Source organism: Vitis vinifera, chromosome 16 (genome assembly GCF_030704535.1).
Source record: "Vitis vinifera cultivar Pinot Noir 40024 chromosome 16, ASM3070453v1".
Taxonomy (NCBI): Eukaryota; Viridiplantae; Streptophyta; class Magnoliopsida; order Vitales; family Vitaceae; genus Vitis; species Vitis vinifera.
The window spans coordinates 7,321,159-7,333,958 of NC_081820.1; the positions used below are offsets into that span (position 1 = coordinate 7,321,159).

Sequence of the window (12,800 nt, forward strand, 5' to 3'; positions counted from 1 at the left end):
AGTTTAAAAGAAAATAAAATTTGATTTGAAAGTGTTTAAAACTAAACTAACATAAACTAATTAAAAATGGAAGAAAGAAAGTCTCCCGGAGCTAAGGGTTGCTAGGATCAAGTTCAGAATAGAAAGTGGAAAATTCCGGATTTTTCTCCTCGCATTGGGGATTTAACCTATAGTTATTTCCCGAACCGGTATAGGTTTGACAATGAAGATTTAATCCATAAAAGGTCAATAGAAATGGTAGTCAAGGTCCATTAATGGCTTAAGACACTATGGGTCTTCACCTTGAATCACTTTCCAATGACTCGTACATGATAACTAATAGACTAATATGAATCTAGCAATAAGCATCCATAAAGACCTGAAGCTTACCATGTATTGGTCATTCAAAGTGATTCTAAGGGGTTTAAAGCAAAACTTTGGATTTATAAGCCATTTATGAATTCCAACTACCTGAATTTAATGCATGGAAGCTTTCCACCTTTTCATCTGGACTTTTCACCTAGCTTCCTTTACTCCAAGAAACCGAAAGTTTAGCTTCTCATCCTCCGGGCAAACATCCTTAGAGGTTGTTTGGCTTCCAAGAAAAAGGAAATAGTAAAGAGAAAAGAGAACGAGAGAGCTCTATAAAATTCTCAGTGTAAAAACGTAATACGTATTCCATATATTTCAAGAGGTGATTTCCACCCCTTATAAAGTCTTTACAAAAGCCAAAGCTTATGATTGGTTAGATACAAGGATAATAAAGGAAATTACATCACAAAATACAAAGGAAAATATCTAAAGTGGAGTCGGCAAAGGTCAGAGCAAAATTCGCAACACGCATGGGTTATGCGAACCATATGCGAATGTTATGCGAATTTCGCATATGCTCTTGTGGAATGCGAAATTTTCGCATATGCTGGAGCAGTTGGCTTCCGAAGGCCATATCTTCCTTATTTCAGCTCCAAATCGTACACGGTTTGAAGCGTTGGATTCTTGACTTCCAGAGCTTTGAAATGGTATATAGCATGTAAAAAATGGACTTCGGGAAGTGCTCCAAAAGTGTGAAAGAAGACTGCAGCTGCTACATCTTGATTTTTTTCACTTTGCTTCTCTTTGCTTCCCTCCTTTGCTTGACTTGTCTTAATGATCCAAAAAGCTGTCAAAACATTAAAACTAGCCACAAATATGATTAGAAGACATTGCTAGGTCCTTAACATGCCAATTGGACTAAAGATGGAGAACTACTACACAAAAGTGCTTAAAACATAATGCATTAAAGGTGTAAAATAGCACTTTTTGGGTAGTAATCACTCCCCCCAACTGACACATTGCTAGTCCCTGAGCAATGAAGGAAAGAAAAATAAAGAAGAATAGATAATATAATATTTTACAAAATCATGCTGATCACTCCAAAAAATAACCAAGTGGCATGATTGGATCAAACTCTCTTGTGAATAGTCAAGGATATAAAACTCAATCATCAACAAGAGTCATCAAATAACTTACCTATCACAACATTCAAAAAGCGGGCATTATGCAAATTTGAGTATCAAAATAATTTCCACTCCCAAAGGACCAACTCTTAATCTTCCACAAAAATCTAAGTGTTAAGATGCTTAGTTTCCAGTTATAGTGTGTCAAACTATATTCTCCCCCCAACTAAGGTTTTTCTCAAACTTTAGCAACACTAACTCATATATAGAAGGCTAAGAACGCACCTCTTTTTTTTTTTTTTTTTTTTTTTTTTTTTTTTTTTTTTTTTTTTTTTTTTAATATACTCCACCCATCCACCCATGTAACGAGCAGTGAGGTCGGTGGCTCCCAACCATTGAAGGCTTAGGGCACCAGGTTTTAAAGATTTTCACCATATACCCCTCGGACCTTGCTCGGGTTTCAAAGCAAGTAAACATTTTTCTTTCTTTCTTTATTTTCTTCAAATACTCATTGGCCTTTCATAAGGTGTCCCAACACTAATAGAATGAGGTCAATGGCACCAAGTCAAAAATTTCCTAAGTTTAGGGGGTGAAAAAGTTTTCCATCTTATAACTGGAATCTAATGTGTTCAGTATGTGAAAAGATTAGAGTGGAAGACTTAAGATTGAAATCAAAAGGAGCTTCAACAATTTATCAACTTTAATAAGCATAATACAAACTCTAAGACTATGGCAATAAGATAAGAATTTAATTTCTCCTATTTATTTTTGAGAATTTATCTTTAAGAAAACAAGGAGAGTTTGCAAAAAATTTGTTAGCAAAATAACTTAACCAAAAAAATTCAACAATTTACTTCCTCAACTCTCCCCCCAACTAGGATGAACATTGTCCCCAATGTTCTAAAAGCAAATGGTAATAAAAGGGAGGAAGTGATACCTCCTTATAGTAAGGTACTCTGAATAGAGAGGAGAAACCACATGTTGCATAAGAAAAGAAAAATCATAAGAGTGATGATTAGAGGAAATAAAAAGGAATAACTAAAATACACAAAAAGGAAGATGTCTATATAAACTGAGAGAGTACAATATACAAGACAAACATGGAATATATCCAATCCCAATATAAAAGTGGTCCAAAATACATAAGACATCCAAAAAACATAGAATATAGATACAAAAAAAGGAGAGGAGTGATTGTATGATCAAGTAGTAGGCTCCTCTGGTGGATAGGAGGGGTCCTCTGCTGGAACTGAGGAAGGCGGCTGAGACTGTGAATCCCGAGGTGCTCTAGAGGACTCTCCTGGCTCTGAAGTCTTGGCTTTCTTTGTAGGAGGACCCCGAGGTGGAATCTGAGTAGGGACCACAGGTGTGGCAGATGCTTTCCTCGTATGGTATCTGCTCTGAGAGGCAGAATCAGCTAAATGTGGCGGCGCATCTAGTGGGGTCCACACAGGAGCGGCTCTCTCACTGCTCTGGGGAGCTGAGGTATGTCCTCCTCGGGTCTTAGGCATAATGAAGTAATGAAACGAGGCTCAGAGGGTTTGGATTGGGGAAGGCAGAGATGGAAAAAGTGAAAAATTGGCACAAGGTAGGGGTTATGCGAAAATTTCGCATATGGGGGGGTTATGCGAATTTTGCATAACACATGATGGAATGTGAAAATTTCGCATATGCACTATTCACACGCCCACTTGAAATTTTGAAGCTCATTCAAATTGTGGAAATTTTTGGCTTTTGAGGGTGGGAAATGCTGGCTAAGGTAAGAAAAGAATTTTTCATGGTGAATAGGCTTGGAAATTGGAGCTTTTTCACGAAGAAATTTTGAAAATTGGAGCTCCTCTACCCGGCGGCCATGGGTTCTCTTTGAAGAAAACGTGGCTTGAATGCTTGGTTTGAGGTTTTGAATTGGTGAATACAAGGTTGAAATTGGTTGAGGGTTGGATTTAGAGTGTTGAGTGAGGAATTGGGAGGTTTTTTATGGTGGAAAAAACTGAAAATTGAAGGGGTGGACGGTGATGAATAGTGACTGCCGCGGCTATGAGGTGGAGTTATGGAGATGGGCTGCCATGGTGGTGTTGAGAGTGGGGAATGATGATGAAAAGAAACTTAAGGAAGGGATTTGGTGATTGGAAGAGAGGTGCTATGAGAAATGAAGAAGAAATTGAGCATGGGAAGAAGAGAACACGGTCTTTAAAGAGGAAATGCGAATTTCGCATTACCCCTTATGTTATGCGAAAATTTCGCATTCCTGTGAGAACCCAGACAGAGAGCATGGTTTTGCAAATTTGTCTCAAAAACGAATTCGCATATGGTTGGCATATGGTTCGCATTCCTGTGAAATTCGCATAAGGGATTTTGGGAAGGGACCGAGAGCATGTTTTTTTTTTTAAATTGCCACAAAAGCATTTTCGCATAAGGGGTGTGTTATGCGAAAATTTCGCATATGGGGGGGGGTTATGCGAAAATGGCTGAAACTTGTTTTTTTTTCCCCTGTTTTGCCTTACTTTCACCATGACTTCATTCCTCAAGCTTTCCCACCTGAATGTTAACCCAAAAAAACCAATTAAAAACACATTAGAACGGCATTAAAGTCTAAAATAAAAATCAAAACATGGAAAAACACAAGAAAAAACTAGATTAAATTAAAATCAACTTAAAAGAAAACAAAAAGAGGATGAACTCTTTAGTCTTTGAAGAGACTAAGTTCAACCATAAACCAAGTATTTTCATGTTGGAGGTGGATCAAGGAGGATGAATTCCTCCTTGTCTCGGGAAAATGATTCTATATAAGGCTTAAGACGATGCCCATTCACTTTGAAAGTTCGAGTGCTATTGAAGTTGAATAGTTCCACTACTCCATTTGATTGCACATCATGAATTATGAAAGGACCCGTCCATCTTGATTTCAATTTTCCCGGAAAAAGATGAAGCTTAGAGTCATAAAGCAAGACTCTTTGTCCCTTGGCAAAATTCTTTTGATTTACCAATTGATCATGCCATTTCTTCAACCTCTCTTTTGCAATTTTTGAATTGAGGTAAGCATCATTCCTCATTTCCTCCAATTCATTCAAATCCAAACATCTCTTCAACCCGGCTCTTGTCAAATCCATGTTGAGCTTCTTGATTGCCCACCATGCTTTATATTCAATCTCCACTGGAAGGTGACACGCTTTGCCATCAACAAGGCGATAAGGAGACATCCCAAGAATGGTCTTGTAAGCGGTCCTATAAGCCCATAGGGAATCTAAGAGCTTAATAGACCAATCCTTCCTATTCACATTCACCACCTTCATCAGTATATTCTTGATTTCCCGGTTGGCTAACTCAACTTGGCCACTTGTTTGAGGGTGATAAGGTGTAGCTACCTTGTGCTTAACCCCATACTTGGCTAGAAGAGTCTCAAAAGGCTTATTGCAAAAGTGGGTTCCTCCATCACTGATAATGGCCTTAGGCACACCAAATCTTGCAAAGATGTTGTCCTTGAGGAATCTAAGAACCACCTTATGATCATTGCTCCTACATGGGATTGCTTCTACCCACTTAGAGACATAATCCACTCCCACCAAAATGTAGGAATGTCCAAACGACATTGGAAATGGTCCCATGAAGTCTATCCCCCAAACATCAAAGACATCCACTATCAAGATGGGATTCAAGGGCATCATATTTCGGCGTGTTAGCTTACCAAGCCTTTGACACCGATCACATCCCTTGCACATAGAGTGGGCATCCTTGAAAAGAGAGGGCCACCAAAAACCTGATTGGATTACTTTCATTGTTGTTTTCTGGGAGGCAAAATGACCTCCACATGCATTATCATGGCAATGGGAAAGAATTTCTGATTGCTCTTGTTCAGGAACACATTTCCTTATGATTTGATCCGCACAATATTTGAAGAGAAAAGGCTCCTCCCAATAATAGGCATGGATCTTAGCAAAGAAATGCCTCTTGTCTTGGGCACTCCACTCACTTGGTACTTCTCCAGTAACCAAGAAATTTGCAATGTGAGAATACCATGGAGCTACCTCTATTGACATGAGAGACTCCTCAGGGAAGTCATCATTGATAGGCAGACCATGTGAGTCATGTGATATCACAAGTCTTGACAAGTGGTCAGCTACCACATTTTCTACCCCCTTTTTATCCCGGATTTGGAGATTGAATTCTTGGAGCAAAAGGATCCATCTTATCAATCTTGCCTTGGCATCTTGCTTGGTTAGCAAGTACTTCAAAGCGGAATGGTCAGTAAACACCACTATAGAGGACCCTACCAAATAAGCACGAAACTTATCCAAGGCAAAAACTACTGCCAACAACTTCTTCTCAGTAGTTGTGTAGTTCCTTTGAGCCTCGTTCAAAGTTTTACTAGCATAATAAATTACATAGGGCTTTCCATCTTCTCTTTGCCCTAAGACAGCCCCCATAGCAAGGTCACTTGCATCACACATTACCTCAAAAGGTAACTTCCAATTTGGGGCTCTCACTATTGGTGCAGTTGTGAGGAATTGCTTCAGTTCCTCAAAACTCTTCTGACACTTCTCATCCCACACAAACTTGGCATCTTTTACCAAGAGTTCACAAAGAGGCTTTGAGATTTTTGAGAAATCCTTAATGAACCTCCTATAGAACCCGACATGTCCAAGGAATTGCCTAATTCCCTTAACATTTGTGGGAGGTGGCAACTTAACAATAAGCTCCACCTTAGCCTTATCTACCTCAATGCCATTTTTGGAGATGATATGTCCTAAGACAATTCCTTGTTGTACCATAAAATGGCACTTCTCCCAATTTAGCACTAGGTCTTTCTCAATACATCTTTGGAGAACAGCTTCTAAATGCAACAAACACTCCTCATAAGAACTTCCATAAACAGTGATGTCATCCATGAAGACTTCCATGATGCGCTCCACCATATCACTGAAGATGCTCAGCATACATCTTTGGAAAGTTGCAGGAACATTGCATAGACCAAAGGGCATTCTCCTATACGCAAAAGTACCAAAGGGGCAAGTGAAGGTTGTCTTTTCTTGATCTTCCAAATCAATCTCTATTTGGAAGTACCCCGAGTACCCATCCAGAAAACAGTAGAAAGGATGTCCTGAGACTCTCTCAAGGACTTGGTCCATGAAAGGCAATGGGAAATGGTCCTTCCTAGTCACTGAATTCAACCTCCTGTAGTCTATACACACCCTCCATCCTGAGATAGGCCGTGTAGAGACTTCCTCCCCTTTCTCATTCTGGACTACAGTGATTCCAGATTTCTTTGGGACTACTTGGGTGGGGCTCACCCACAAACTGTCTGAAATGGGATATATGATCCCAGCTTGGAGTAGCTTCAGAACTTCACCCCTCACCACCTCTTGCATGTGAGGATTCAACCTCCTCTGGGGCTGCCTCACTGGTTTTGCATCATCCTCCATATAAATATGGTGGGTGCACACCAAAGGGCTAATCCCTTTCAGATCAGAAATTTGCCATCCAATGGCTTTCTTGCATTTCCTGAGGACTCCCAAAAGATTATCCTCTTGATCACTAGTAAGAGTTGAAGAAACCACCACTGGACATTTCTCATTTTCCTCCAAATATGCATATTTCAAATCAAGAGGAAGCGGCTTCAAAACAAGCTTTGGAGGGTCATCCACAGTTGCTTCTTGTGAGTCTTCCTGGTTGAACAGTGGTAAGATCTCTTCCCGTCTCCTCCAATGAGACATGATAGGTAGAACATCAGAGGGTTCAGGTAACCCTTCTTCAAACATTTCAAGGCTTTCATTCAAGCTCTCTTGTAAATTCTTGTCACAATGCTCTTCAACCAAGGTGTTGATCAAGCACACCTCCTCCAATCCTTCCTCTTCTTCTGGGTGAAGATGCCTCTTGCATAGGTGGAATATGTTTAATTCCAAGGTCATATTCCCAAATGTGAGCTGCATCACCCCATTTCTACAATTGATGATGGCATTGGAGGTAGCTAGGAAAGGTCTCCCAAGGATGATTGGTACATAGTTTGCTTCCTTCACAGTGGAATCAGTATCAAGCACAACAAAATCCACAGGATAGTAGAATTTGTCAACTTGAACAAGAACATCCTCTATCACCCCCCTTGGGATTTTTACTGACCTATCAGCTAAAGAGAGAATGATGGCCGTGGGCTTCAATCCTCCAAGTCCCAGTTGCTTGTACACAGAGTATGGGAGCAAATTCACACTTGCCCCCAAGTCTAGTAAAGTTTTCTCCACATGTGTCCCTCTAATGTTGACTGAAATGGTGGGACATCCCGGATCTTTATACTTAACTGGAGACTTACTCTGAATGATAGCACTTACTTGCTCAGTGAGGAATGCATTCTTTGTCACATGTAACCCTCTCTTGACCGTGCACAAGTCCTTTAGAAACTTTGCATATGTGGGGACTTGCTTGATCATATCAAGTAAGGGTATATTCACCTTCACTTGTCTCAAGACTTCAAGAATTTCTGATGAATTCTTGATTTCCTTCTTTCCATGTAAAGCTTGAGGAAAAGGGGGAGGCATATGTTTCTTCATCATATCCTCTTTAATCACTATCCTTAGCTCTTCTTCAATGCTTGATTTGGATGCACTTTTCTTCCCACTCTTCTCTTCTTGGTTATTGCTCTCTTTGACCAAGGTTTTCTTTGACATGAGTTCTTCATCTTGCTTCACCTTAGGCAGGGGTTGATCAACCTCTTTTCCACTCCTTAAAGTGATCACAGCTTTAACCTCCCTCAACTTTGAAGACTCCCCCTCTTGGGTTTCAACTTCATAAACACCCTTGGGATTTTGGCTTGGTTGAGAGGGAAACTTTCCCTTCTCATTCACAGTGTTGAGGTTGGTAAGCCTAGAGATGGAGTATTGAATATTATCTATCTTCTGAGATAGATCATTTTGCATCCCCTCCATTCTCTTAATTTGAGAACTCTCAACATTTTCAATCTTTTGATGCAATTGGGAGTTGATTGCCTTTTGTTCACCCACAAAGTCACCCATGACTTTACTTAGGTTCACAATGGCTTGCTCCACTGAAGAGGTTTGTTGAGGTGCTTGTGTTTGGCCTTGTGGTTGGTATGGAGGTGGTCTTGGTTTCCAAGAAAAATTTGGATGGTTTATCCAGCTTGAATTATAGGTGTTTCCATAAGGTGCATTGTTGTTAGGCCTAAATTGCCCCACAACATTGGCTTGATCACCTAACATCTCTCTCACAGCTGGCATGGTTGGGCACTCATCTACCACATGATCACATGATTGGCAAATGGTGCATGGCATGACATGGGCTTGGGTCTCAGAAATGGCTTGGACTTCATGCATCTTTTTCAACTCAAGTTCTTCCAACCTCCTTGCTATTGTTGCCACTTTAGCTTTCATGTCCATATCTTCACTTAATACGTACATTCCACCTTTTGGATTTTGGGTTGGTTGAGAGGGAAACTTCCCTTTCTCTCTTGAGTTGGGCTCATCCCATCCTCTTGACACTTCAGACACATAACTTAAAAAGTCCATGGCTTCTTCCGGATTCTTGCTCATAAAATCTCCCCCACACATGGTTTCAAGAATTTGCTTCATGGAGGAAGACATTCCATCATAAAAATAGCTCACCAAGAGCCATGTATCAAAGCCATGATGAGGACAAGCATTGATGGCCTCCATATACCTTTCCCAACATTCATGGAACTTCTCATTTTCTTTAGCAGAAAAATTTGAGATTTGTCTCTTCAACCCATTGGTCCTATGGGTGGGGAAAAATTTCTTCAAAAATTCGGCCTAAAGATCAACCCAACTTCTTATGCTCCTTGGCCTTAAAGAATTAAGCCATATTTTTGCCTTGTCCTTCAGAGTAAAAGGGAATAGCTTGAGTCTCATCAAGTCTATTGAAGCTTCTCCCTCTCTAAAGGTATTGCAAACCTCCTCAAACTCCTTGATGTGGGCATATGGATTCTCACTCTCCATTCCATGGAAATTTGGTAGAAGGGGCACAATATGGGGCCTTATAACCAGCTGCTCAAGAGGAGGTATGATGCACGAGGGTGCACTCATCCTTGGTGGATGCATTCTATCCCTCATGGATAAATATGCATTGGGATTACCCCCTTGACCTTGTTGAGAATTCTGATCCTCTGGTGGAGGGTCCATGATATTAACACAAATATCCAACTCTATGTCTTGAGGATTCTCAATCCTTACTAATCTTCCCTCTTGGTCCCGAATCCAATAGGGCATGCACAAGTTATTACTTACCTAAAATAAAACAAGAACAACAAAAACAAAAGAAACCTAGAAAAAAGTTAAGGTTAGAAAGAAAATAAAAATAAACCTAACAAAAATAAAATGAAAGGAAATGAAGTTAGTGAAAAAGGAATTCACCAAACTTGTGATGGAAATCACAAGTAGCCTCTAAAAGGTTGCATCACTGTATTGTGGCACCATCCCCGGCAACGGCGCCATTTTGATTCGCGTGTAACTCCAAATGGGTCATTTAATCAAAAACATTTATAAAACCTATGACCTCATACTAATGTAGTAAAGCTACTACAGTATAGTGGCTCTAGGGTCGAACTCTGGGATGGGTTTTCATTCTACCAGTGATGTATTCAAAATTAGAAATTGTATTTAATGATTTCCTTAATAAAAAACTTAAAGTTTAAAAGAAAATAAAATTTGATTTGAAAGTGTTTAAAACTAAACTAACATAAACTAATTAAAAATGGAAGAAAGAAAGTCTCCCGGAGCTAAGGGTTGCTAGGATCAAGTTCAGAATAGAAAGTGGAAAATTCCGGATTTTTCTCCTCGCATTGGGGATTTAACCTATAGTTATTTCCCGAACCGGTATAGGTTTGACAATGAAGATTTAATCCATAAAAGGTCAATAGAAATGGTAGTCAAGGTCCATTAATGGCTTAAGACACTATGGGTCTTCACCTTGAATCACTTTCCAATGACTCGTACATGATAACTAATAGACTAATATGAATCTAGCAATAAGCATCCATAAAGACCTGAAGCTTACCATGTATTGGTCATTCAAAGTGATTCTAAGGGGTTTAAAGCAAAACTTTGGATTTATAAGCCATTTATGAATTCCAACTACCTGAATTTAATGCATGGAAGCTTTCCACCTTTTTATCTGGACTTTTCACCTAGCTTCCTTTACTCCAAGAAACCGAAAGTTTAGCCTCTCATCCTCCGGGCAAACATCCTTAGAGGTTGTTTGGCTTCCAAGAAAAAGGAAATAGTAAAGAGAAAAGAGAACGAGAGAGCTCTGTAAAATTCTCAGTGTAAAAACGTAATACGTATTCCATATATTTCAAGAGGTGATTTCCACCCCTTATAAAGTCTTTACAAAAGCCAAAGCTTATGATTGGTTAGATACAAGGATAATAAAGGAAATTACATCACAAAATACAAAGGAAAATATCTAAAGTGGAGTCGGCAAAGGGCAGAGCAAAATTCGCAACACGCATGGGTTATGCGAACCATATGCGAATGTTATGCGAATTTCGCATATGCTCTTGTGGAATGCGAAATTTTCGCATATGCTGGAGCAGTTGGCTTCCGAAGGCCATATCTTCCTCATTTCAGCTCCAAATCGTACACGGTTTGAAGCGTTGGATTCTTGACTTCCAGAGCTTTGAAATGGTATATAGCATGTAAAAAATGGACTTCGGGAAGTGCTCAAAAAGTGTGAAAGAAGACTGCAGCTGCTACATCTTGATTTTTTTCACTTTGCTTCTCTTTGCTTCTCTCCTTTGCTTGACTTGTCTTAATGATCCAAAAAGCTGTCAAAACATTAAAACTAGCCACAAATATGATTAGAAGACATTGCTAGGTCCTTAACATGCCAATTGGACTAAAGATGGAGAACTACTACACAAAAGTGCTTAAAACATAATGCATTAAAGGTGTAAAATAGCACTTTTTGGGTAGTAATCAGAAAGGATATAAGGGTCCAGGTAGCTTAATGATTGAATGTACCAAATTTTCTTAAGAATGTACCTAAGATTCCAAAGTTTGTTCCGAGTTGGGGAACAACCTCCAATCACTTCTCAAGGGGTCCCTAATAGAACAAATGGAACATCGAAAGTGAAATAAGGATCCTAATAGCTTGAGAATTGGATGTTTCAAATTTTCTTATGAATGTACCTAGGGTTTCAAAGTTCATTCTGGGGTGGGGAATGACCTCTAATCACTTTCTAAGGGTCCCCAAAGGATCAAATGGACCCTGGGAAATGATATAAGGGTCCAAGTAGCTTGAGAATTGAATGTACCAAAAGTTCTTAAGGATGTACCTAAGATTCCAAAGTCTATTTCGGGTTGGGGAATGACCTCCAATCACTTTTCATGGGGTCCCTAATGGAACATCGAAAGGGAAATAAGGGTCCTGATAGCCTGAGAATTGGATGTACCAAATCTTCTTATGAATGTATCTAGGGTTCTAAAGTCCGTTTCGAGGTGAGGAATGACCTCTAATCACTTTCCAAGGGTCCCTAAATGATCAAATGGATCATGGGAAATGATATAAGGGTCCAGATAGCTCGAGGATTGAATGTACCAAATTTTCTTAAGGGTGTACTTAAGATTCCAAAGTTTATTCCGAGTTGGCGAACGACCTCTAATCACTTCTCAAGGGGTCCCTAATAGAACAAATGGAACATCGAAAGGGAAATAAGGGTCCCGATAACCTGAGAATTGGATGTACCAAATTTTCTTATGAATGTACTTATGGTTCCAAAGTCCTTTCCAAGGTAGGGAACAACCTCCAATTTCTTCTTGAGGGTCCCTAAAGGAATATATGGAGCATGATAATTCATATAGGGGTTCCAATTCCCCTAGGAATGGATGTACCTAGGGTTCTAAAGTTTGTTTTGAGGTGAGGAAGGACCTCCAATCACTTATTGAAAGTCTTTATAGGAATATATGTACCATGATAAAGGAGATAGAGGGTTTCAATTTCCTTAGAAATAAATGTACCTATTTTTTTATGAAATTAATATAAAAGGTTAAGTACAATTTTTTTAATGAAAAATATATTTTCTTTTATATTCTATTTTAATTAAAAATTAAATATTTTAACCAAACAAAAAGTTAAATCCACAATCAAGTTAAAACCATAAGAAAAATAAAGATAAAAACACCATTACTTACTATGATTTTGATATGATAAATTTAAAATATAAATATAAATATAAATAATAAAATAGTATTACAAAAATATTTTTACTTTTACATGTGATAGTATTTACAAAATAAATAAATCCTTTATTTAGCATTAATATAAAAAATCTTATATCATAAACTTCCAAATAATAAAATAGAATATTTAAACTTAAACCTTAATTTATCAAACATATTATTATAATTAATATTTTAAATCATCAAG

General features: G+C 38.8%; 1 protein-coding gene across 1 annotated transcript; it reads right to left on the reverse strand.

Annotated features, from left to right (window-relative positions):
* Positions 1–4,297: 4,297 nt before the first annotated feature.
* LOC104882092 (uncharacterized) lies at positions 4,298–9,145 on the reverse strand (the record flags this gene model as incomplete). The annotated part of the gene is made up of 5 exons (XM_059733578.1): positions 8,435–9,145; positions 8,064–8,347; positions 7,736–7,838; positions 5,259–6,829; positions 4,298–4,754 (listed from the first exon to the last, which is right to left on the reverse strand). Coding segments are annotated over exons 1-5 (3,054 nt in total), but the record flags the coding sequence as incomplete, so codon positions are not given.
* Positions 9,146–12,800: the final 3,655 nt, after the last annotated feature.